Here is a 27,442-nt window from a genome sequence, read left to right on the forward strand (position 1 = left end):
GATAGGCTGGGAGAAAGGAGAAAAAGTTGGAGAAAGGAGAAAAAATAAAATATCTCTCCTTTTAAAATTTTTTTCTAATATTTCAAGAAAAAATATCTCAAAAGGAGATGTTTTATTCTAATGGGAGAAAGGAGAACGGGGGTAGGAGAAAGGAGAAGAGGGGTGGGAGAAGGGAGAAGGGTACCCCCTGTCATCCCCCTCAACTCTATTAAGACACAGAAACTCCGCGAACGTTTATGTTTGAGAGTGTCAATTTTATAGGGAAATTAGCTACGAGATAAACGAAAAATCATTTGTTCAATCATTAATGAAAATCAAATAGTTAAAAAAAAATAAGTGGTTACTGAGAAGGAGTATTATATTTAATTACGGAAAATTGTGTCAATCCCGTCCTCGATTCGTGTTTCCATGGATTGTTTACATTTCCTGTTTACAAAAAACTAGTACCATTATTCTTCAGTTTTATTTCACTCATTTTCGGACATAATTGCAGACATCAACAGTACAATAAGTAATAACGAAGCTATAGGTGTAGTAAAAAGGTAAAGTTATTAAACCAGTCAAATGTGCTCGTTAGTCAATCCTCATTTGGTCATGTTGGTAGGATAATTTAAATTATACACTGTAGATCATACGAGTCATTGTTTTACCACAGTTTAACAGCTGACGTGGAGCATGCCGATGAGAGCGGACGTGAAAATTTTTGCAGAGACAATCCATCAACATCATTGAAATTGTTTTGTCAAATTGATTTCATGGATAAATATTATTATCCTTACATCGTATATTTTATGATTTGGATTATATTTTTCTGTTGAGAAAGGTTTCTGCAGATATTTTCAGGTTTGTTTGAGACATGTAGTCAGATGGGATCCATTAGTAGTTTCCATGTGGGAAACTATCAGACCAATCTATTTGATGTCTGAGGGTTTTAGCTGTTCCCCTAATGGATCGGTAGTTTCTTTCCGAGATCCTTTATCATAGGATTTTCGGCTTTCCTCTACCAGGAATACAGCTGGGCATTTAGCGGTATCGGTTTGGATTCCAAGTATGTCCTCTCGGGTTTCCCGTTCGTTGTCTAGGCATTTGTGCGGCATCCGGGGTGACCTTATCCCTTATTTTGTATATAATGTTTTTTTATATTATGCATTTTTTATATTTTTGAGGATGAGCGAGTCAGGTGAGTGGGTGTGTTCGTATGCTTTATTACATTGTACTTATTGTTTTGGGGAAGGTTAACTTTCTGGTTGTAAGACCCGTCACGGCCAGGCTGGGAGACTGGATAGGCAAATGCTCACATTAAATTTGTACCGATACAGTGTGTTAAATGTCTTCCTTTTTACACCATAACCCATGGAGGTGCTCCTACTAAAGGAGGGAGATACGGAACATACATACACAGCTGCCTCGTACAAGTAATAATATTAATATCTATTTTGTCTTGGTATCTGTAAGGGAAGCAATGCCCTTTAGTTTAATGTCAGTCGTCTAAGGGTCATTTCGGCTACTGTTACAACCAAATTGGTCAAATTTTTACCTCAATTCCTCAAAATATCCTAGCTTATCATGATTCGTCAGAGGTCTCAAATAATAGGGCTCTTCACTGTTAGTTCTGACCTATTGGGTAGGGGCAGATTTTCATAATAGAGGTAAAAATGGTGTGTAAAATACAGGAAAATATCATTTAAACATAGCAGTTTCTTGGAAACCCACAGTCATAGGATTGCTTTCAAGTCAATCCGGCCCATATATAAAGTCGATCATAAGATGATTGTTCTATTAATATCAACCATTTATATACACCAAACAAAAGATCAAACTATAAAGACCTTGTTGATTACGTTACTTTAATTAATCAGGATTTGATTGAATTAAGTGATTATGAGTGGCACTACCTTAATTAGTTCACAATCATCATGATGAGTCAAATTTTAATGGTTCCATTGGACTGTAAAAAATGTATATATTTATTTAACCATTTTGTGTGAAAAGTAAATAAAATAAAAATCGCCATGACATCCAAAGTGAACATGGAAAATATCTTCACATTTTAAAATACGTTGGAGCTGCATGCTATACAAACAGACACAATAACACTCAGTTTCATATAGATTTAAAATAGTTCTTTAACTGGTACTCCAATACATCATTGACACTCTTTGTAAATTCCCTTTATAAATACTATTCAAATTTCTCACAAACTCCTCCATATAGTGAATATAGTTTATTCATATTTTATTATGGGGCTGGATCGACTTTGGGCCGGATTGATGTGGGCCGGATGAGTTTGGGGCCAGAACGACTGGATACCATATGATTTCCCATACTTTTATACTATTTCCACCTCTTTCTAAAAATCTGCCCCCTATCCAATATGGCGGAACTAATCGTGAAGAGCCCTATTATCTTGAGCATCATTTTTGGTAAAAATTAAACTAATGGCAATGCGTCAATATCAATCGATTTTTTTTATCGTCTTAAAGAAATGTGTACATTTTATTGTTATGCCCCAAAAATTACCGTTAACCTCATTTGGCAAGAATTTTTACCATTATTTGTCATGAAGGTACCCCAATAAGTACCCTCATTTGTGTGGCATCAGGGTGACCTAATTTTCCTTAATATTTTGTATATATATACATGTTGTTGTGTTTTTTATATTTTTGAGGATGAGCATGATGAGTGAATCAGTTGAGTGGGTGTGTTCATATGTTTTATTACATTGAATTTTTAGGGTTATGCCTCTTTACAAGTGGAAAAATTGAAGAATTTTAATGGCCCCGCAACGAAGTTGTCAGTGCCATATAGTTTTACCCTTGTCCGAAATTCTGTAATTCTAATCTTCGGAAATTCCATAATTCCGTAATTCTGTCATTCCGCAACAAACCATTATACAGAGTTTTTTTCCGAAATTCCTATATTCTGTAATTCCGAAATTCCGTAATTCCGTCATTCTGTCATTCAGCAACAAACCATTATACGGACTATTTTTCTAAACACCTTCAGATATTGGGCTGATTTTTGGTATGTGAGAAAAGTAACCATGATGAGTTACAGATCAAGTTTAAGTTTCGTTCCGCTCCACTAATTTTTGCTGAAATTACAGATTTTGGACTTTGAGAAATTGTTGAAAATCACAGTTATACAGACTTTTTTTCTAAACCCCTTCAGATATTGGGCTGATTTTTGATATGTGAGTTAACCATGATGAGTAACAGATCAAGTATACATGTAAGTTTTGTTCCGCTTCACTAAGTTTTGCTGAAATTACAGGCTTTGAACTATGATAAATTATTGAAAATCATAGTTATATGGATTTTTTTCTATACCCCTCCAGATTTTGAGCTGATTTTTGATATGTGAGACTACCATCATATTTGTGTCCACATGTGTTATTGAAATTGCAGATTTTTCAACTTTTTGGGACGGGGCCATTCGTGTCGCTTTGACACATCTAGTTTAGTTTCTGTTCTCTTAACTTAAGATTGTCTCAACTAAATTTAATGAAATGTGTATATAATGCTTATTACCTCTAACCTCAGTTTAAGTTCAATTTTTGGCAGCTTCACTTTTACAGTTCTTGAGTTATGTCCCTTTAAAATGTTATGTGCTAGTGGGGGCATCATCTGTGTCCCTTTGGACACATATCCCATTTATTTTTTTAATATTAATTAATATCAATTTTAACATGACTGTAAGACATTTTACATTTTAATATTTTATGATGTATTTAAATGAGTATACGTAGTTATTGTTGCAAAGTCCATTAGAAATTTGAATTGAGATCAAATTTGGAATAAGGGAAAGAGGGAGGTGAAAAAAAAATTGGGGAGGGTCAATTTTTTTCATTTCAGATTTCAGAAATTAAAAAGAAAATTTCTTCAAATATTTTTTTTTGTTGACAGTCAGAGATACATGTGTATACATTTGTAACTCTATAGGGTTATTCCAGGAAATAACTTGGGTGTGTTATTACAGATACTTTCACCTTAAATTTTCTAAATCTGTAATAACATACATGTATGCTTGTTATTTGTAAAATTATTTCATTTGTAGTGGGCTCTAGGGAACTCTTGAGACTTTGCCCAGAAACTAAATGCATAGTAACTAATTTTTTAATTAAATTAATACATTTTTGATGGACCATGGTAAATCAATGAGTCAAGGCTATTAAGGGGTAAACTTAGCTACATGTATGATAACAAGGCTCAGTTATTAAAGGAATGTAACTTATTATATAAGACACTTGGGAATTACTGAGAAACTTGCGCAGAACCTCATTACATGCTCTGGTCATTATTTCTTACAATAAATTTTAAACTATATTGTAATTAAGCATGATGTATGTCTGAGCAAATGCTTTGAAGTGATATAGACACTACAAAAGTCAAAAAGTCTGAAAAGACCAGTTTTTGTCTTGATTTGCATGAACTTTTACTTGACATTCTCCAAAAGTATGACTTGTGTCTTAATTTTTCTTGACAAATTCTCATTTATATCGAATTTGTATGAAATTTACTTGACATATTCTTGACATTCTGAATATAGTCTGAAAATTTCTTAACATATTCTTGACATTTGAATACTGTCTTGAAATTTCTCGACATATTCTCGACATTCTTATTTTTTCTCAGTATGGCTTGACATATTCTGAACATTTTGAATTGTGTCTTAAATTTACTTGACAGTTCTGAGTTTTACAAATCATGACCAATATTCATCATATAACTTTAATCTTTATTTCTCTTTACATAATATACTGTTGTTTTCAGTTACACTTCTTACAACAAAAATTATAGTTAGACATGTGAAATTTGGTATCTAAATATTTTTACAAATGCATATATGGTATGAAATTTAATGTATAAAATAATTTAAATGTGGGTGTGTTGATTTAAAACAATTTAAATGCGGGTTTTTAAAAAATTACAAATTTTGATTCCTAAAACTCTTATTAATTAAATTAATGATTTTAAAAACCCAATCATACTGTAGACATATTTCATTCTACTTTCATAATATTCAAGGTTAATATGGTAAATATTCATTGTACAAAAATGTGGTTTATATAAATAGCAAATTATAGAGAAGCTGTGACAACACCCTTTAGTATTACAGGCATATTTTTTCTGTAATAACATATAGGTGTACTATGCAAAATTGGCAAACTATGAACTGTTATATCTTTAAATAGTTAAGTATACATATAGAAAAAAGTAATATCAATTGAACTTTTATACATTTTAACTAAACTAATGATGTATATTGTCCCTTTGAAACATGTAGCATACATGTACATATGTTATCACAGTTCTTTGATTTTTTAGTGCACAATAACAAATGTATGTTATTTTCCTGTAATAACCCTATAGAGTTATATCCCTGACTGGTTGAGAGGATTAATATTCAACAGCATAATGAATTGCTCAAAAGCAAAAAAAAAAATTACATGTTAGTTCATTAGACCACATTCATTCTGTGTCAGAAACCTATGCTGTATCAACTATTTAATCACAATCCAAATTCAGAGCTGTATCCAGTTTGAATGTTGTGTCCATGCTAATGCCCCAACTGTTCAGGGTTCGACCTCTGCGGTCGTATAAAGCTGTGCCCTGCATAGCATCTGGTTTGTAAGTGGATCCGACCAAAACTGAGAAGTTACTACCAATACATGTATTATAAAGGTATAGAAATTTGATAGAGTCTTGGTCTATGGCTAGCAATTAAAGTCATATGAAATCTCAAATTAAAACAAAATTATGCATAGGTTTTTTTTTTTAAATTGGATAGTTTTCATTATTAAACTTATGTACATAATTTTTTTCTGAAGAAAATTTTTTGATTTGTCCACAATAAGAAGAAGTTTACTTTTTTTTAATTGCTTGCTTCCAGGAAGCAATTCACTGACATATTTTTTGTATGCAAAGTGACCTTAGCATAACCCTTCTTGTAAAAATCCAGTGATGTAAAAGTCCAGTGATCGCAATACACATGATCTGTCACTAAAATATTCTATTATCTGACATGTTATACACATGCTCAATATCCATGCTTATTTGTTGATTGTTAACTATAAGCATGATAAGGTGACAATCGTTAAACTATGGCTTGAAAACACGACAATTCATGAGCAGCCATAATTTCATCTCATAACAAACAAAGGGAAAAAAATTGACTATTATACAATATGTTTGCATAATAAATGATAAATTCGCACTCAAAAGACTAAGTTATGATATATACAAGCATTGGTTGAAGAATTGGATAGACTTCTTTTTTCACCTGCAGTCACTCGTTTTATATGACTTTAAGGAGGCTCGCGGGTATAAGATTTTCAGAAAAAAATTAAACATTTATTTTTTATTACAAATTTTATTTATTACCTTAAGCAGTTGTTACTTTATCATATGGTTCAAAAATCATTCCAAAAAATCAATTTGTGTTGGCCACAAGTGACTTTTAAAATGTAGATACCATTGAAAAAGCTCCAAATTATCTCCCTTTGGTGTAAAAATGCCATTTTTTGGCATTAAAATTGAAATATCTTTTTTTACTCATTGGTGACCTATATTTTTTATTGTTGTTTTTGAATAAGCTGTACATAAACTAAATAATTGTAAAAATTTAGCGATTTTTGTAATTTAGTCCTTTTTTTATTTCGATATTACCGTTATTTTCCTATTAGTTCAACAGAAAAAAAGGACATTAACAAAAATGTGTACCTCTTTCGAAGGCAGATTGTGAGCGTAAATGAACGGTGACCCCATTTTTTTATTTCGTTTTTCTATTAAGTACAAGATAAATTTGATTTATAGAAAAATATAGCGAAATCCTATATTAAATAAAAAAAATTAATTCAGACCCGCGAGCCCCCTTAAGTCATATAAACTATGCCAACCCTGATTTTTCTGTGTTTGGTTAAATTTGATATACATGTACGTGTATATAGAGAATAATACATGGCAAAATCCGTATCATATGTCGTATCATCCCGAGACATCAATATCAGCCCAAGGGCCTTTAGGCCCGAGGGATGATATTGGTCGAGGGTGATACGGCATGTGATACGGATTTTGCCATGTATTATACGCTTTATCATATATTTCAACAGAAGGGTATTATATTATATGAACTGTTTTCTGATCCATAGCACTAAGTTACCTTCAGTTCTGCTTTTGTCTTGTTTCAAAGCCATAAAATAACTGCTCAATTATTTATATGAAGCACCTGGGTTACCTTACAATTTGAGTGCTGTTGTTTAAAAAAAAATTGTTTATTTTTGTATTTTTTATAGTTGTATTTAGTGTGCCAAAAAATATGAAAACTTGATGTTCGTGACGTCACATACAATATGAAAACTTGACGTTCGTGACGTTACATACCAAACAATGACGTCATTCCAAACATTGACCTATTTTGAGGAAATTTTTTCAGAAGCAAAAAAAAAAACCCAAAATATACTGACTTCATGTAAAAAAAAAAAAAAAAAAAAAAGGTATGCGATACGGGTTTTACCATGCGATACGGGGTATGCGATACGGGTTTAGCTATGCGATACGGGGTATGCGATACAGGGTAGGTGATACAGACTGGAAAAACGAACCTTTATTAGATATACAAAATAGCTGTATTTTGTACTAAATATATGATAAAGTCAAAGATTTAATCATATAGCAAGGAGATATGTTTTGAAGATGTTAATTTTTCTGCCTGAGGTAAATATCATACCTAGGCTAATGTTCAGTGGAAGTACATTTTAATATAGATATGTGCATGTAGCAATGCAGCCAATTTAATGGTAATGTGCAGCCAAGCAGATGATCAAAAGGCTAATTACAGACTGGGGGATAGTCCAGGGAAACCCTCTTTATGAGATACTTTTTTGAAACTCTTGATAATCATGATAATTGTACATGACTTTTTTGCACTTTGGAAGTAGATGTATGTTAAGCAGATGGCTGGCACTAAATTCTAATCTATTTATAAATTTCATTATCACGATCATTTAATAATAAATCTAACTGGGTCAGCTTTGAATTTTGTAAAAAATAATTAAAACTGCTTGTTTCAAATATAAAAGCTTTTGTTTACAAGTGCTCCAGAATGTTATTAAAATATTGATTAAAAACCATGAATTCTACCTGAAGTCATATATATGTTATGATCATGTCACAATGGAAATATTGACTGTTTTTTTTTTTAATTAATCCACTGAAGTAATCCCAATTGCAATTCATATTGATTTTTGTAATAATTTCAATAATTTACTAAAAATAACATGTGATGATTGCTTTCTTGTTATAACTACACAATAAACCAGTACTAAAAATGTATACATGTATATCTAAATTGATATGAGATTTTACATGTTTTATGAAAATTATAGTAAAATTTTAGGAAAAAATCTTATTGTGAACATTTTTCATTAATTGACAAAACATATCAAGATATTTACTGTAGTATATATTTCGTCTAGCACATACTTTAAATCTCCAACCAGATGATTTTGATTTACAAGATTGGATTATGATAACAGTAAAAGATCTTCTCACATATTAATAATTATTGTTACTGAATTAAATGGACAGTGAGTGGACACTGACGTAAATGAGTGCAACACTAGGTTAAAATAGTGAATCTGATTACTTTATCGGTACAGCTGATCTCAGGAAGAAGTAATTGTATGTGTACTAAAAACACTAAATCAGTTTAGCCTGAAATAAACTGAGTTATGGACATTGATACATGTATCATCATGTGCGTTGTAATATGAGATGTTTTTCAGGAAGATAGAATGATTCATTGAATGAATGGAGAATGGGTTGTTCTCCTTCTCGTACATCTGAATCAGATGGAAGAAAGATTCACATTAATGGTATGAATTTGTTGTTGTTTAGTGTTTTTGTGTTGTTTTTCTATTATAAGCTACATGTATAAGGACCAAACATCTTTGAATGGGGCATTTGATTTTCGATAAATTGATTGAAGCTTTTTTTTCAATTTTTAGAAAAATGAAAGAAATTATTTGTTATTCAAAATAACTTCATTTTGTTACAAAGTATAACAGTAAGTCAGTAACATAAACAGCTAGCGTGAACATGGTGAAAATAATGTTTATTTAAAATAAATCTTTTTCATTATGTTATGATGTTTTTTTTCAATTACTGTTTTCCTAGAAAAAAAACTTATGCCCCCACAAGAGATGATTGATATTAATATGTAACCTGCCTTATTTTTACACTGCATGAACTTAACCCTGCATTATACAAGACAAAACCATCATATAGTTCTATTAAAAACCATGTGACATGTGACAAAGTTTTTGATTGGTTATAAGAAAATGGATTACATATGCTGTCAATTACATGGTTGTTTACACTGTATGTGGATACTTAACTATTTGTACATAACTATTTCCGTACAGTAATTTTTTTTATAAAGCTGTAAATTTCCCTAACACATGAATACAGAGCATTTCGATTACATGTAGGTCAATATAAGGGGGTCCAACCACTAGAAGTTATGGTCAATGATATTTGGTATGCATCAGCTTTTTTCTAGAAGACTCAGTTTAGTGATGATAATACTTACTTATATACTTACTTAGTCCTTGCTATGCCTTATGGCGCATAGAGCAAAGGACAATAATACTATCTATACTTATAGTGTGACTTTGTTTGAACAAAAAAGTGATTCACCCTTATGATCTGCATCTCTTGGTTAGGTGAAACTCTTAGTAGATTCTTCATCTTTAACATGTTTAATAACATTAACGGTACCAATTTTCCTGCACCAGATGCACTTTTTATGCCCCACCTACGATAGTAGAGGGGCATTATGTTTTCTGGTCTGTGCGTCCGTTCGTCCGTCCGTCTGTTCGTTCGTTCGTTCGTCTGTTCGTTCGTCCGTCTGTCCCGCTTCAGGTTAAAGTTTTTGGTCAAGGTAGTTTTTGATGAAGTTGAAGTCCAATCAACTTGAAACTTAGTACACATGTTCCTTATGATATGATCTTTCTAATTTAAATGCCAAATTAGAGTTTTGACCCCAATTTTACGGTTCACTGATAGAAAATGATAGTGCAAATTTCAGGTTAAAGTTTTTGGCTTCAGGTTAAAGTTTTTGGTCAAGGTAGTTTTTGATGAAGTTGAAGTCCAATCAACTTGAAACTTAGTATACATGTGCCCTATGATATGATCTTTCTAATTTAAATGCCAAATTAGAGTTTTGACCCCAATTTCACGGTTCACTGAACATAGAAAATGATAGTGCAAATTTCAGGTTAAAGTTTTTGGCTTCAGGTTAAAGTTTTTGGTCAAGGTAGTTTTTGATGAAGTTGAAGTCCAATCAACTTGAAACTTAGTATACATGTGCCCTATGATATGATCTTTCTAATTTAAATGCCAAATTAGAGTTTTGACCCCAATTTTACGGTTCACTGAACATAGAAAATGATAGTGCAAATTTCAGGTTAAAGTTTTTGGTCAAGGTAGTTTTTGATGAAGTTGAAGTCCAATCAACTTGAAACTTAGTATACATGTGCCCTATGATATGATCTTTCTAATTTAAATGCCAAATTAGAGTTTTGACCCCAATTTTACGGTTCACTGAACATAGAAAATGATAGTGCAAATTTCAGGTTAAAGTTTTTGGCTTCAGGTTAAAGTTTTTGGTCAAGGTAGTTTTTGATGAAGTTGAAGTCCAATCAACTTGAAACTTAGTATACATGTGCCCTATGATATGATCTTTCTAATTTAAATGCCAAATTAGAGTTTTGACCCCAATTTTACGGTTCACTGAACATAGAAAATGATAGTGCAAATTTCAGGTTAAAGTTTTTGGTCAAGGTAGTTTTTGATAAAGTAGAAGTCCAATCAACTTGAAACTTAGTATACATGTTCCCTTTGATAAGATCATTCTAATTTTAATGCCAAATTAGAGAATTTATTCCAATTTCACAGTCTTTAAACATAGAAAATGATAGTGTGAGTGGGGCATCCGTGTACTGTGGACACATTCTTGTTTTAACAATACATGTCTCTTCTGTAATGCTTGTGACCAAAATATTTGAAATCCTAAGCTTATTTAAAAGATGAACAGCTATATTCCAAAAGGTCCAAAAAGTATAGCCAAATCCGTGAAAGGAATCAGAGCTTTGCATGAGGGAGATACATTCCTTAATTTATAATAATTACCAACATTTTGTAACAGCAAATTTTGATAACACAAAAAATCTGTATTTTTATGTCAGTACCGAACTCTTGCATTACACCAATGAAGTATCAGATGAATGAATTTGTTCAAGCTTTCTTTTCATTTCCTATCCAAGGTCTGTAGTTTTCTAGTAGCACCCCAGCTTCCTCCACCAATACAAACTGGCCACCATGAAATAGCCCAATAGCATTATTATGCTTGAAAGTGGCAATAAAACACCAAAAATCAAAATTAAGTCAAGCTTTGTGTGTACATGGTGTACAACAGGTTTATTTTCATTTTCTTTTTTTAGCTATTTTTATGAATGTTATGTATTATTACTACTGTAACAGTTCTCTTGAGATTGTATATATTCAGTAACATTTGGGTCTCAGTGACCTTAATTTCATGAAATGGAGACTTTATTTAAGTTTTATTGTAGTGGATTTATCTGGAACCCTTATTTCTGGGCTTATATTTAACATATTTAGGTTTATAGTATGAGGTTTTTTTGGTTAATGATTTTATTTTCATTTTAGGATATGCATGATTACAGTGAAGATTGTTTCCCTTGGATTGATGTTGTATGTTGATTATCTCCCCTGATATGATACAGCTTTATACCTTTATGGCCCAAGACCACAATTAATGACCCCGCTTTTCGTTGTTCACGAATATAGTTCCCTTTAATTATAGTGTATTTCTTCTTAAATTTTTTTCTTTCCTTTTCTCAAACATTTCTTAGCTTTTATAAGGTGGAAATGAAAGAAGAGAGGTGAAATAAATTTTTAGATGTTTAATTTTAACTGATTTTGATATGGAAAGAGTGATTAGGTCAGGTGCAAAAAGGTGATATTTACAGTTTTCGGAACATCTCTTGACTTGTCCATAGGGGTATGGATGTGTATTGGCTAAATTTGTAAGTTTTATACGTGCAATTTTTCTGAAACTTGGACATATTTTTGGACTTGTACTGTACATTACACACACAAAAAATTAGACAAAAAGAATAGGCAAATTTTTTTTAATGCGACAAAACGTTATAAAGAAATGATAGAGGAATTAATTGTGGTCTCGGGCCTTATCTTGATGTTCTGTGTTGGTTATCTCCCCTGATATGATACAGCTTTATACCTTTATCTTGATGTTGTATGTTGATTATCTCCCCTGATATGATACAGCTTTATACCTTTATCTTGATGTTGTATGTTGATTATCTCCCCTGATATGATACAGCTTTATACCTTTATCTTGATGTTGTATGTTGATTATCTCCCCTGATATGATACAGCTTTATACCTTTATCTTGATGTTGTATGTTGATTATCTCCCCTGATATGATATAGCTTTATACCTTTATCTTGATGTTGTGTGTTGATTATCTCCCCTGATATGATACAGCTTTATACCTTTATCTTGATGTTGTGTGTTGATTATCTCCCCTGATATGATACAGCTTTATACCTTTATCTTGATGTTCTGTGTTGATTATCTCCCCTGATATGATACAGCTTTATACCTTTATCTTGATGTTCTGTGTTGATTATCTCCCCTGATATGATATAGCTTTATACCTTTATCTTGATGTTCTGTGTTGATTATCTCCCCTGATATGATACAGCTTTATACCTTTATCTTGATGTTGTGTGTTGATTATCTCCCCTGATATGATACAGCTTTATACCTTTATCTTGATGTTGTGTGTTGATTATCTCCCCTGATATGATACAGCTTTATACCTTTATCTTGATGTTCTGTGTTGATTATCTCCCCTGATATGATACAGCTTTATACCTTTATCTTGATGTTGTGTGTTGATTATCTCCCCTGATATGATACAGCTTTATACCTTTATCTTGATGTTGTGTGTTGATTATCTCCCCTGATATGATACAGCTTTATACCTTTATCTTGATGTTGTGTGTTGATTATCTCCCCTGATATGATCAGCTTTATACCTTTATCTTGATGTTTGTGTTGATTATCTCCCCTGATATGATACAGCTTTATACCTTTATCTTGATGTTGTATGTTGATTATCTCCCCTGATATGATACAGCTTTATACCTTTATCTTGATGTTGTGTGTTGATTATCTCCCCTGATATGATACAGCTTTATATCTTTATCTTGATGTTGTGTGTTGATTATCTCCCCTGATATGATCAGCTTTATACCTTTATCTTGATGTTGTATGTTGATTATCTCCCCTGATATGATACAGCTTTATACCTTTATCTTGATGTTGTGTGTTGATTATCTCCCCTGATATGATATAGCTTTATACCTTTATCTTGATGTTGTGTGTTGATTATCTCCCCTGATATGATACAGCTTTATACCTTTATCTTGATGTTGTGTGTTGATTATCTCCCCTGATATGATCAGCTTTATACCTTTATCTTGATGTTTGTGTTGATTATCTCCCCTGATATGATACAGCTTTATACCTTTATCTTGATGTTGTATGTTGATTATCTCCCCTGATATGATACAGCTTTATACCTTTATCTTGATGTTGTGTGTTGATTATCTCCCCTGATATGATATAGCTTTATACCTTTATCTTGATGTTGTGTGTTGATTATCTCCCCTGATATGATACAGCTTAAACCTTTATCTTGATGTTATGTTATGTTTACTAGATCTTTCTTTTTTTTTTGTATATTGTTAGAAAATAATGTTCTACAGACAGTAAATTATGTACACATCCTAATGTTATATGTATGTTCACATTTATAGTAGGTAGATGTAGACCTGTTAAGGGAAGTAACTCTCAATAAGGGATGTATTACTCTTAAAAATCACTTTGAAGTTTGTGTCAACTTTCTTTCATCAATATATTTGAAGCTTCTAAGTAAATCAGATGATTTGAATTCTATATCACATAAATTCTTTAAAAAAATATATTCATAAAAGTCATTACTCATTTAAGGAGTTATTTCCCTTTTAAGTCAGCTCTACCAACTTTAAAAGAAGTTATTTGTAACAAAGATAATTATAGACTGTTTTTTTTATTGAGCTGGTAAGTAAATTAAATCATTGCCTTCAATGTTAGTATCATACAAATAAATAATGTTAAGAGAGTTATAATATATTGTTTTTGAGTGTATCTTGAATTCAACTACAAATGTAATACTATTTTGTAATATGAAAATATTTCTCAGATATATAAAAAACTAATATAAAAACCTTGCAAAAAAACATATATAATAAAATCTTGTGTGTACATGTGATATTGAAACACTCAAAATGAGCATGCATGTTATTTTGTTTAACTTACTTCCTTACACCTTACTTTGTGTGTGTGGAAAAAATAAGGTTTTTTGGCCCATATTTTCTTCATTGTTTCTGTTTGTCTAGATTAAGTCAGTTGTAACATGTTGATGGCATCTGTTGTAGAACAGTGCAGTATTTTTGGAAATTCCTGTTTCCATTTTATATAAAATGTGATAAATTAAGTTTTACTACATATACTGTAGGGATTTTTTCTATTGGTTCAGTAAAGGGGCATTGATAGAATGACAAAATGTGAAAAAAGAAAAACAATCCTTAATTTAAGGCAATAGCACCATATTTCTGGAAATATGGATAAAATTTTAATTATTTATCAATCTGCCTTCACATATTCAATAGTTGAAACGCATGGTTTTTTGCACTTTAATTAATTACTTTGATTAAATTGATAGTAATTCATTAATGAGATAAGACAAAAATGTGACTTCCAATCTATACAGTTCAACTTCGTAAAAATCTTTCATACTGATCGATGCAATAATTATTCATTAAAGTTCTAACTTGACAAATAAAATTAAAGTGTCAGGTTAAACCAGGTTTTATAGCTTAACATTCATAGTTACAATCTAGTCTTTCAATTGATATCAGATCTGCTCTTGAATAATTGACTTAAATTCACTTAGAATTGCAACATTTGTCTAAAATTCTAATAATTAGTATTACAAAGGTTGAATGATAACCTGAATAAAGAAAATTTACTGAAAAGAATAAATGTAGCTGTTGTTTTGAAGTTTACATTTTACTATTAAATTTTACATTTTAGATTTTACTTTAACAGTTACATTTTACAGTTACATTTGAATTTTAATTGTACATTTTAAATTTCACATTTTACATGTTACAGTTATATTTTACATTGTACATTTTACATTTTACAGTTATATTTTACATTGTACATTTTACATTTTACAGTTATATTTTACATTGTACATTTTACAGTTACATTTGAATTTTACATTTTACAGTTATATTTTATACTGTACATTTTACATTTTACAGTTATAATTTACATTTTACATTTTACAGTTATATTTTACATTTTGAATTTTACATTTTACAGTTATATTTTACATTTTGAATTTTACATTAAAAATTTTACATTGTACATGGTTTTTTTTTACATTTTGAATTTTACATTTTACAGTTATATTTTACATTTTATATTTTACAGTTATATTTTACATTTTGAATTTTACATTTTACAGTTATATTTTACATTTTGAATTTTACATTTTACAGTTATAGAACCAACAAGTATCACCTATATTAATGACAATGATGAACACAGGAAGACAGGAAGTATAAAGTCACTCAGCCTAAGACCAGAGTCACGTAAAAATGGCGTCCAATCTACCGTCAAAGATTCAGTGTGATGTTATGATCAGTTTTAATTCTAAAGATTTGAAATTCACACAGAAAATTGCAGGTATTATTATATATTTTTTCTACCCTTGAAGTGAACCTACATAACATCATAGGAGTTAACATTTATGAGGGGCATAAAAGGGGGGTATCTGCACGGAAGAATGCAACCTTTTTACGACTGCACTTGAAATAAAAATGGCAAAGACATGCACAAAAATAACCCTTTACCACCCTCATTTATCATTTAATTTTTGACATTAGCTATTTTGTCAAACGTACTGTTATAGATCTCTATAAAACATTTGCAGAAGCTAGTTTATGATTCCCAATATTGCAATAAGATATCTATCCACCAGAGTTCAAATGAAGTGGATGTAAGCAATTTATAATAGTCCTTACAGCCCTAAACAAATAGAAAAAGTCCATTTCATAAAGTCAGCTATAAAAGATCGGACATAAAAAAATGTGAAACAAGATAAATAATGGCAGAATGCAGAACAAAACAGGCTAAGAAAAACAAATACAAAATCTATGTCAGACATGAACTAATAACAAGCACAGAACTACAGTTTCCTGACTTGGGACTGAGGCACATAAAAATGAAGTGGGGCTAAACATGCTTGAAAATGTTCAACCATTGCCTTAACAAAGCCAATATATACATTGTGTAGATTTTAATAAATGAGATTGAGATGGCAGCTTGGAGCCAAATATTTAAAAAACACTGTATGAGCTGCGTCGAATAGAAATTGACCTTATGCAAGTGTAATATGTAAACATGTATATGTACAAAATGTATAAGACTGATTGATTTTGGAACATACACAGTCTTCATGCTGAGTGGCAGCCCAGGCAGCCTAGGCTCTCAGGCCTGTAATAATCATATCTATAGACCAACAGAATCTTAACAATTTTTAAAAAAAATTGAGCTCTGGGCCTGTAGATTTATCAGTTCATCGTGAAGACTGTCATACACATACGAAATACCATGAATTTAAAAGATGAAGTTTGATTTGTTTTGTACCATTCGATTAACACTATAACTTAGTTAACAGATGTATTGCATTGGTACATAAGGTAAATTTCTGTCTGACGCAGCTCACATCATATTCAGTCTTATGAAACTGGATATTTTATTCTTTTGTGCTTATACCTACACATATTTTTCATTTAGAAAAGATAGAAGAACAGGGTTGGACAGTATGGTACACCAGACCAGAGATGGATCCTGTAGAAGCTCTTAGTAAGAAAGGGGAGGCAATCCTTAGTTGTAAGGTAAACAGTATTTGCAAAACAAAAAAGATTTAATTTGATTTTTGGTGTTTTAACGCCACTTTTAAGCACCACATTTAGGCTATTTTGTTGCTGCCAGTTTTTATTGGTGAAGGAAGTCGGAGTGCTGGAAAAAACCATTGACCTTGGATAAGAAAAACTAGTCAATTAAGATAGGAGTCGAGTGCAGCCTCAGTGTTGACTGGCTAGTGATTACAGTAGTAACTATGTAGACCACTCAGCAACTGAGGCTCCAGAACAAAATAGGAAGAAAGTGCATTAAAACAAAAGTTTTCATACACATGTAAACATGTTGAATATCTGTTTCTACACGTTTGAGAAATGTTGATTTTGAACTATTTCAGATGTTTGTTATGATTATAAGCAAAGATTCCTGCAAGGACTCACAGTTTGCAGATGAGCTTGCTTTGGCCTACATCTCTAATTCTACAATATATCCTGTCAGTCTAGAGAAGTTCAGAGATATCAGCCCTTTACTAGAAGGAGGAATGTATGTTTACTATAAGATTAAAACCCAGACCCTGTCTGGTAACTTTCTTTACAAGGATCTGACAACACTCTGTTTTTCATTTTTTTTCTGTGAAAAATTACATCATCCAATGAAATGTGAGCCGTCAAACTTTTAAACATGCTGAAGGTGATTATTAATGAGAAACTAGATGTGTCAAAGCAACATGAATGGCCTGTCTCAAAAAGTTGAAAAATCTGAAATTCAAATAACAAATGTGGACACAAACATGATGGTAGTCTCACATATTAAAAATCAGCTCAAAATCTGGATGCGTATAGTAAAAAGGTCCATGTAACTGTGATTTTCAACAATTTATCAAAGTCCAAAGCCCGTTAGTTAGTTAGTAACCCATCATGGTTAACTCACATACCAAAAATCAGCCCAATATCTGGAGGCCTTTAGAAAAAAACTCTGTATAATGGTTTGTTGTGGAATGACGGACAAGGGTAAAACTATATGGCACCGACAACTTCGTTGCGGGGCCATAAAAAATGAGAGGTCTTTAAAACAGAAAGTAAAACAGTGCATTGTCTGTTCCTTGAGGGGAAGGCTAAACAACAGATTCTGTATTAATCAGATTAGTATGTTTATTAATTTTTGAATGAAGGTCCATATACAAGACCTGAAGGGGGGCTTTGTTGCTGAGTCGTCTAAGTTGTCCAACTACTTCATCACCAGCATTTAACCTGTTGGAAGTTTGAACCCCTAATGTAGTGGTATGGTCAACTCCAATCTTTAAAATTGACAAGGATTACTAGGGTTGAGTTCAATATGGTAGCGGCTACGTAGTGCTACGTAGATTTTGACTATTGAACGCGTAGCTACTTACTTGTTGTTACATAAATATTGATAGCAGCTACGTAGCGGCTACGTAGCTGCTACGATATTGAACTCAACCCAGTTTATCTGCCGAAAGGTTGGTGGTTCTGTATTGCATTCCTGTTTCCTCCACCAATAAAAATATAATAGACAATAACGCTGAAAGTGTTGTTAAATTTCAATTAGTCAGTATATAAATACAGAACACAAAAAGGGGGTTCAAATTCAGAAATAATTCTTTGTCAGTGGTGATTTTTACAAAGAAAGCTGGTATTTGGGGTTTATTCAATCAGAAATTTTATTTTGTATACTGTGAATTTAATATAATTCATTGGATACCAATTTTTGTTAATTTTGTGTGTGTATATATATGAAAGGTGAACCGTGAATTTAAATGTTCCATGAATAAAAAATTTCCTGATTACCGATCATGTTGATCAGTGCTTTTATTAAGTCCTGGTCCCCGGTACTTTGACCAACATACAGAAGAGTCTGGTACTGGCAGAAAAAAATATATACTGAAATAAAAATTTACAAAAAAATTTTGAAGATCGTTCAAATCTAATTTCTTTCCTTAATAATCTCTGTTCTCTGCTGTTCATGTGTATAGGTGTTCTCGTTGAGGTTCAGGTTATAGTAAACCTAAATAGCACTCCAGATTCAGTGACCAGCAATAAATCAATAGATGAATAGTTTTTGTTTACCAATATTTTGTAATTTTACAGGAAGCTTATGCTCGCCAGGATAAATTGGACATTTTTCTTCAAGCCTGAAATATATGAGTCCAACTTGCAGAGTTTGCTGACATCAATGACAGAAAATATGTCTAATCTGCAACCTCAACTTGACCCAACACAAGTTTCTGAATCGGGTGATATTAATTTTCACGGAATGAACGTCAGTATAAATTTTGATACAAATGACGAGAATAATTACCATGAGGATGATATTGGCGGGGAAGATGAAGAGGGCATGACGGAACATCGTAGACCAATCAGACCACTCCAAACCAGACAGACAGGACTGAAATACGATTTCTGGGACAGGAATTTCGACAATAAAAGTGAGGTCCCATGGGTGGAATTCAAAAGGAAATTTGAAACTGACTACCATGACAAAATCGTAAAACAATACTCAGAGGATAGATTTAAATTTTTCGTAAATTTGATTTACAAAGATATTTTCAATTTGCAAAAATCAGTGAAAAAGAGTCAATTTGAAGCTTTCTGCGAAGGAAATCCAGATGCGGATATGCATAGATTTTACAATCGTCTTCAGGCATACGCTACAGGATATCATGCCATGGTGGAGGTTTTTAATATGTCAAGTTCACTACGACTCACAACTATACAAAATCTGGGTAAATCTTTTGCATTAATTTATAAAATTATATGGGCATCTATATAATCTTCAAATTTTTATAAACTTTGCTAAATTGTAATGGAAAAGGCATGATCAAGCTCCCTTTTCACCCCTTTGAAGTTAAATATAAGAAAAGTAGGATAAATCTACCAAATAATATCCTTAAGATTTTCATAAGACATTAGTCAGTGAATCATCAGTACTTATATAACATATTGATATAAGGTATACTTATATTTAGTGCAAGAGACAAAATATGCAATTGAAAATAACTTGATTTTAAGATCTTGTCATTGATATTAAGGTGGTACCCAACACTTTCACTAAAATAATTTTGGCTCGTTTAATTTTCATAAAATTTTGTCAAAGTATTTACTTTGACACTTAAACAAAAATATAAAAATTTAAAAAACTTTGAACTAACCGTTTTGTCAGAAAAATTACACTGGTTATATAGCAATTTGACAAACACCAATTTTGATCATTGAGAAGCTTCATATTCCTTTTACAACACAACGTAATTAAAACATAAAGCTGACTTTACAGAGTTATCTCCCTGTAGTTTTAGGTACCACCTTAAGGTGTTATCAAGAGCTTTACACGAAAAATATATTTTGCTACATACATGTATCTAACAAAGATGCTTATGTGTATAAATGATCTGTTGTTGTAAATCTCTTGCTCATATGTTTTTGAAATATCCAATTTAGATTGAAATATACATTAATTATGAATGTTTATGATGTCATCTTGAGAAATCTAGCCTGTGGCAATTTAGCATTAAAAAAAGCAGGGTAATAATATCTCTATTTACAATACAATACATTTTTCAATGCTTTTCATACAGTGTCATTGTAGTAAATGGTTTGATTTTGTTTATCTTTTTTATATTTTACAGGCAATTTTTCCTTTCCTGCTGTTGTCCAAGGTTTATCAAAAATGTTAAAAGATGCTGATCCAAATATCAGGGCAGTGGCAACAATTGCTTTGGCTAAATCAGGTAATAATAGGTTGTAATTTAAATTGCAGAAATATTTTGTTAATCATCAGGTAAAGGCAGGTTGTTATTTATATTTTGGTTTAATCGTGTTAGAAGACTAGACATGTGCCAAAATCATGCTTCTTGTCAGTACTTGTCTTAAACTTTAGCTACCCGGTATATCTTTTTTTCTGTCATTTATGGAGTCGTTTTTGATAATAAAAATTAAAAGTTTTGTTAAATTTATTCTCAACTCGTCTTGGCTAGATCCTGACACATCATGTACATACTTAATGTAATGTATTTCATGCTGTATTGACGATCGACTCTTTGGTCAAATTGTTTTCTCTTTGACACATTCCCAATTTCCATTTTCCATTTTATTAGTTTCCCTTGGTTTTGTAGTTCCCTCAGAAATAGATACAGTAATACTTGGACAAAGTATTCAATAGGATTTAAAATATAAAAGAAAGTATGTGTGGTATCTCTGAGTCTCCATGGTACAAAATCAGTACATACACAGAAAAATACACAAAAAAATAAATAAACAGCACTAATGTTGTTATTCTTCATCTCAAAGCTCATATAAGTTTATTTTACACAGAATATTTAAGATCTACTTTCAGTTTCTAAATATACACGTTTTATACAGGTAAACATAATTTTCATTTATAGTCCTGTTAATGGTAGGACCATAAAGACAAATAAAGGAAGAATTATCCATTACATGTTCATGTACTGTTGTCAATTTTTTCTCATTATAAGCTATGCTTTAGGTCACCAATTAAAGTTTTAATTTATATGTTTCCAACTCCTTTTAAATTTGGTTGTGCTTTTATCATGTATAAAAAGAATATAACTTTGACCATCTTTGATTATAGCAAAAAGCAAGAAAACTATAATACATGTTTATCTTTAACCATCTATTATTATAGCAAAGAACAAGAAAGCTACTGTTGACCGTATAATGGGTATGTTAGACGATGAGGACAGACTCGTGAGGGAGAGCGCCTGCCTCGCTTTGGGATACCTGAAACCTGGGACAAAAGCTGAGGAAGTAGTGGCTGACAAATGGTGGGTCAAATTTCATTTTATTATATTTTTGATTAGACATCCAAATGCATTATGCACTTTTCTATACTGACATCTAGTTTGAGTTAGAATCATTATACAGACTTAATCTTACTTGACCCTGTAAAGTGTTTTTTTTTTGTTTTTGTGGAGAATAAATTTCATTTTAAAGATAGGTTTTGAGATGACATAATTTGATTGTTAAGATATCATTACTAGGTCATAGTGATGAACTATAGAGCAAGGCTAAAAAAAAATAATATTGTTCAGATTAAATTTTTTTTTAAAGACTAGTAGACAGTATAACAAGTTGAATTTGTCTGTGTACAGACTGTCAACATTGACAATCAAGGGGAAATAACTCTGGTTTAAATTGTGTCAATTGAAAACTTATTTATTATAGTTCCCAATTTTTTTGAGAAATTTTTCATGTCCCAGACTCTTTATATTTCCTCTATAATAAAATTTAAGAGAGGCAATATTTTATCTTTTATATTGCAAAATTATCGAAAAAATCCCTCATTAGAATCCCCCTGTTAAGTAGTATTGTAATTACTAGAATAAACCTGATCAAAACCCTGGTATCAAATCAGGTGCTGCCAAGAGTCAACAGTATCTTATAAATCATCTATTCACCTAAAAAAAATCATCTGTTATGAAATTATTTTACACCTTGTCTAGATTAAATTCATGAAATAAATCATTACTCTACAGATTGGTTTCTGTCCATTTCTTACTTAAGTTAATATGCATTGCTTATGGTTTTACTTAGGGCTGTTCTAGAATTATAAAAAAGAGATATTGTGAGTTACTTTTTAATATCCTGACCACCTATGAAATTAAATTGCTACTTTTCTTATATCCCTTACAAAATGTTAAGGAAAATAGAACCATCCATATTTAACTAATTTGAAAGCCTCCCTTCTCCAAAATATATTTAATTTTGCTTACGTCATTTGGTCTCTGATGGATAGTTTATCTCATTTGCAATCATTCTTTATTTCCTGATTTGTTTTATGTAAACTTAATTAACGCTTGGTTAAGAATAATCTTCTTTCTTATTTTGAGAATACTGTAAACCAACTTATTTTCGCGGATACTTTATTTCGCGTTTAACCCTTTCTTGACCACTTCGCGGCTATCTAATTTCGCGATTGTCTGATTTACTTGATGAAGTTTAATAAGGAAAGATCCATTTTTTTTACACATTCGCGATGGTTTATATTCACGTTGTTTTTCTACTCGCGAAAGTCGCGAAATTAAATAGCTCGCGAAAATAAGTTGGTTTACAGTATAGGGACTTATAACAATTTAGTATATATTCTATGAGGTAAAAATAATTTGTATACCTGAAAAATGTTCAAAAATAAAAACGTATAATGAGGGACAAGGGGGACAAAAGAAAACGAAGTATTATATTATTTTCTTGCCATTTTAAAGTTAGTATTGTAAATTTTAGTTTGCAGTAATAACCAGTTTAATTATCTCCCCTTGAGTTTGTTTAATGGTTATCTCCCTTAGAATAAAATTAGCCAAATGTGTAAATTAGATATTTTAAACTATACATATATATGACAAAAATTCTTTGCAAAACTAACTACGTTTTATCATTAATTTATATATGATAAAATTATATACTATAATAAAACAAGCAACAAATCTGAATAAACATCTCAATTTATTTTGTCATTTTCTATTTATTGCTGACTATTGTAAAAAAAAAAACCAAATTATGAGTTACTTAAAGGTTTATTATTCAAACAGGAGGAATGACCCTATAAAGCATGTGAGAGAAGCAGCAGAAGTTGCTTTGAAGAGAATGGGCGGCGACCATGCTGCCAAATGTATGCAGGTTACCAAGGTGTTGGCATCAGAAATGGAGTTCTTGAAACAACCAGAATCATAGCAACAAGGTCGTCATGGTGATGAAACATAGCAAACAATTTATATTTGTTGAATTTTTTAAAGCAGATTTTTTAGGACATAATATTATATTTGTACATAATAGAGTAAATTGATTTGGTTGGAGACTCGCCATGATATCAGCTTTTTTGTGCTGAAGTGGTGTAAAGCAATCATTAATCCATCAATTTGGTTGATGATATATTGAGATTAAGAATTATTATCTTTTTGATTGTAAGTATTTATCAGTGTTTCTTTTTTGTCAGATTTTGCTGCATTGAAAAGTACACAAAAAAGTACTGCATTGATTCCTAGTGCAGTAAATACGATAAATTTGGTAATAGTTGAACTCTTATCTCCCTTGTTAGTAAAATTATTTAATAAGGTGAGATCTTTCTTTAATATTCTTTAAAATAAAACAATAAAGACAACAACACCCATCAATTACCGCATGGTAAGAGTTTATTCTGGTCGTCATGTTTCGCCAACAAGGGTGGCGTCTTCAGGAAAATATTACACATGAAGTCAAACAGTGAAGTACAAATTTTGCGGTTGTGTGGTTCAATGAACAATGGAGGTTGTTATGTTTAATTTTCTTTAGAAAAAGTCTGAAACACTCTTGTATTTTATGAAAGTCTTTGATAATGTCACAAAAAGAGAAATTAGCTTTTTCCAAAAAGGGCATCCCACCAAAAACCTAAAAAAACAAAAAATAAGACATTTATAGAGCCTCAATCTTCAATATTATTTGATATACTCTACTAGAACTGCTGTTAACAGTATAGTAAGGATAACAAGTCATTATAAAACTTATTTTACATTTTTGTTCATTTTTATGCCCAATTTATGGGCACTAAATGTTTTTCAGTCTGTGTGTCCATTAGGGAGGGGAGGGTGCTCTAGATGAAAATTAGTCGAAAATGTAATGATTTACAAAAAAAAGTTTATTTTGTGCTTCTTTTTTGGTAAATATGATAAAAAAAAAAGGTTGCGTCTAGGTTTTTATTTCAAAGCTACAGGTAGTGAAAAAAATATGTGTAAAGAAAATAAGCTGAGAAGACTGAGAAACCACACAAAATTTGATTGATGAAATATTTAACATCTGCTTTTAAAAGCATGTTTGTTGGTTATTTTACAATAATTATTTATTGAGATTTTTTGTGTAGACAAATTATATTTTTATGTTGTCACATTTTTTTCTTGTTATGAAATTGTGTTTATATATATATATTAACTTTGAAATTTTATATTTTGTAAACAGATATATGTGGACTATAGTATTTTGATGCTGATTTCCATTATTTGATTAAGAGGTTTATACTTTAAATTACATATACCTACAATTTTGGAGGAAAAATTTGAAAACCGTTTTTACAAAATAATCATTTATCCACTCTCAACAGTTAAATTTTTTCTAATATTTAAAAAGTGAGGCAAGCCTTGTGGTTTAAATTTGAAAATTCAATGTCTTGAGAGCATAAATATTGTATCATACTTGATGCAGTTGTAGAATCTATGTGTATGTCATATGTTAAGATTTAAATCACCAGAACTATAACACTCCTGCTTTAAAAAAGAGGGGGTATACAGTTTTACCTCTGTCTGTCTGTCTGTCTGTCTGTCTGTCTGTCCATCCATCCGTCCAATGAATATTTTTCGTCTCATTTTTCTCAAGATCTACATCATAAGGATTTTGGAAATTTGGTTTCAGTGTTTATATTAGTCAGCTATCTGTGTGATGTGTTTTCATATTCATCACTCAACAACTTCCTGTTTAACAAACACTTACATATTTTTACGCTACTGAAATTATCTAGTTGCAGTGGGAGTATCATCAGTTTATTCAAAATAAATTTCAAAAATAACTTAGAAATGTTCTCTAGCCACATGAAAACAAACTTTGCTCACTGTATTATATATATATATTGTATTGTTGTCAAAAGAAGTTGTCTGTGATAATATTATCTATTTATATATTTTCTTTCAGAATAAAAAACTTGTGTCTAATAAATTGGTTATACTGTCAAATTATTGTCTTTTTTTTTAATAGTCACAAAATGGGTGTCACTAGCAGAGCAGAAAATGCTACCCATTAGGAGCCTCTGAGTTGACATAGGATTTTGGAAGAGATCCTTTAACACAAGCTTTTGTTATTTATGTAATATCATATGGACTGTTGTATAACAATAAGTACTTTTTCTGGTTGTCAATTTGTTGTCTTCACACTCCCCCCCCCTCATCCTTGAAGATATTGATTTGATAATTGGTATATAGTTTTATTATGACAAGTTACAGATCAACTTTGAATTTTGTTCCAGTCTAAATATTATGTGCAGAGTTATGGCCCTTGCTTTTTAGAAAATTCACTAAATTAATCAGTTTTCCACACTTTTTTCAGTCATGCTTGGAGATGTTGAATTGATATTTGTTATATAGTTTACACCATGACAATTAATAAATCAAGTTAGCATTTTGTTCCAATACTAAGCATTGTTAACCGGTAGAGGACTATATGTATTGCCATGCAATACTCTCAGAATGATAATTGATTTTTTCATGAGCTTTTCTCATCTCTGCGTCCAGCCTCGCCCTTGGTCGTCATCGTCGTCATCCGTCGTCGTTAACTTTTACAAAAATCTTCTCCTTTGAAACTTGTGGGCCAAATTAAACCAAACTTGGCCACAATCATCATTGGGGTATGTAGTTTAAAATATGTGTCCGATGACCCAGCCAACCAACCAAGATGGCCGCCATGGCTAAAAATAGAACATAGGGGTAAAATGTAGATTTTGGCTTATATCTCTGAAACCAAAGGGTTTACAGCAAATCTGACAGGGTTGAAATTGTTTATCAAGTCAAAATCTATCTGCTGATGAAATTTTCAGATGAATCGGACAACCCGTTGTTGGGATGCTACCCCTTAATTGGTAATTTTAAGGAAATTTTGCTGTTTTTGGTTATTATCTTAAATATTATTATAGATAGAGATAAACTGTAAACGGCAATAATGTTCAACAAAGTAAGATCTACAAATAAGTCAAATGACCAAAATGGTCAGTTGACCCCTTCAGGAGTAATTGCCCTTTATAGTAAATTTTACCAATTTTTCTTAAATTATTGTAATCTTTTACAAAAAACTTCTCTGAAACTACTAATGTAACCAAACTTGTTCACACTCATCATAAGAGTATCTAGTTTAAAAAAAATGTGTCTGATGACCCTGCCCACGAACCAAAATGGCAGACATGGCTAAAAATAGTACATCGGGTAAAATGCAGTTTTTGGTTTATCTCTGAAACTGAAGCATTTAGAGCAAATCTGACTGGTGGCTAAAATGTTCATCAGATTTAGATATATCTGCCCTGAAATTTTCCGACAAATCAGACAACCAGTTGTTGGGTTGCTGCCCCTGAGTTAGTAATTTTAAGGAAATTTGCAGTTTTTTGCTATTATCTTAGATATTATTATAGTATCTAATGATATCTTATACTATAAATTATGATTTTTACTTATTTTACATGATTTCCAAAGCATCAGTAAATACAGGTGAGCGACACAGGCTCTTTAGAGCCTCTAGTTAATTGAAAACTCCTCCTCTTTATCTTATCATTTGAAGTCATAAGTAACAATCAAACTTTAAAATAATATTATTCA

The 27,442-nt window shown here is 31.3% G+C and overlaps 1 protein-coding gene across 4 annotated transcripts; it reads left to right on the forward strand.

The window, feature by feature from the left end:
• The first annotated feature begins 392 nt into the window (after positions 1–392).
• LOC143076765 (uncharacterized) lies at positions 393–25,816 on the forward strand. 4 transcript variants are annotated; one of them, XM_076252632.1, is made up of 10 exons: positions 405–542; positions 8,786–8,875; positions 11,730–11,774; positions 15,726–15,912; positions 17,026–17,126; positions 17,489–17,634; positions 19,200–19,834; positions 20,735–20,836; positions 21,751–21,889; positions 23,651–25,816. In XM_076252632.1, the coding sequence occupies exons 4-10, from the start codon at positions 15,825–15,827 to the stop codon at positions 23,790–23,792; spliced, it is 1,353 nt and encodes a 450-aa protein (XP_076108747.1). In that variant the 5' UTR covers positions 405–542; positions 8,786–8,875; positions 11,730–11,774; positions 15,726–15,824; the 3' UTR covers positions 23,793–25,816. The 4 variants fall into 4 exon arrangements, with proteins under 4 accessions (XP_076108745.1, XP_076108747.1, XP_076108746.1 ...); XM_076252631.1 differs by lacking the exon at positions 11,730–11,774; XM_076252633.1 differs by lacking the exon at positions 8,786–8,875 and having other exon boundaries at positions 412–542.
• Positions 25,817–27,442: the final 1,626 nt, after the last annotated feature.

This window comes from Mytilus galloprovincialis, chromosome 5 (genome assembly GCF_965363235.1).
Source record: "Mytilus galloprovincialis chromosome 5, xbMytGall1.hap1.1, whole genome shotgun sequence".
Lineage (NCBI taxonomy): Eukaryota > Metazoa > Mollusca > Bivalvia > Mytilida > Mytilidae > Mytilus > Mytilus galloprovincialis.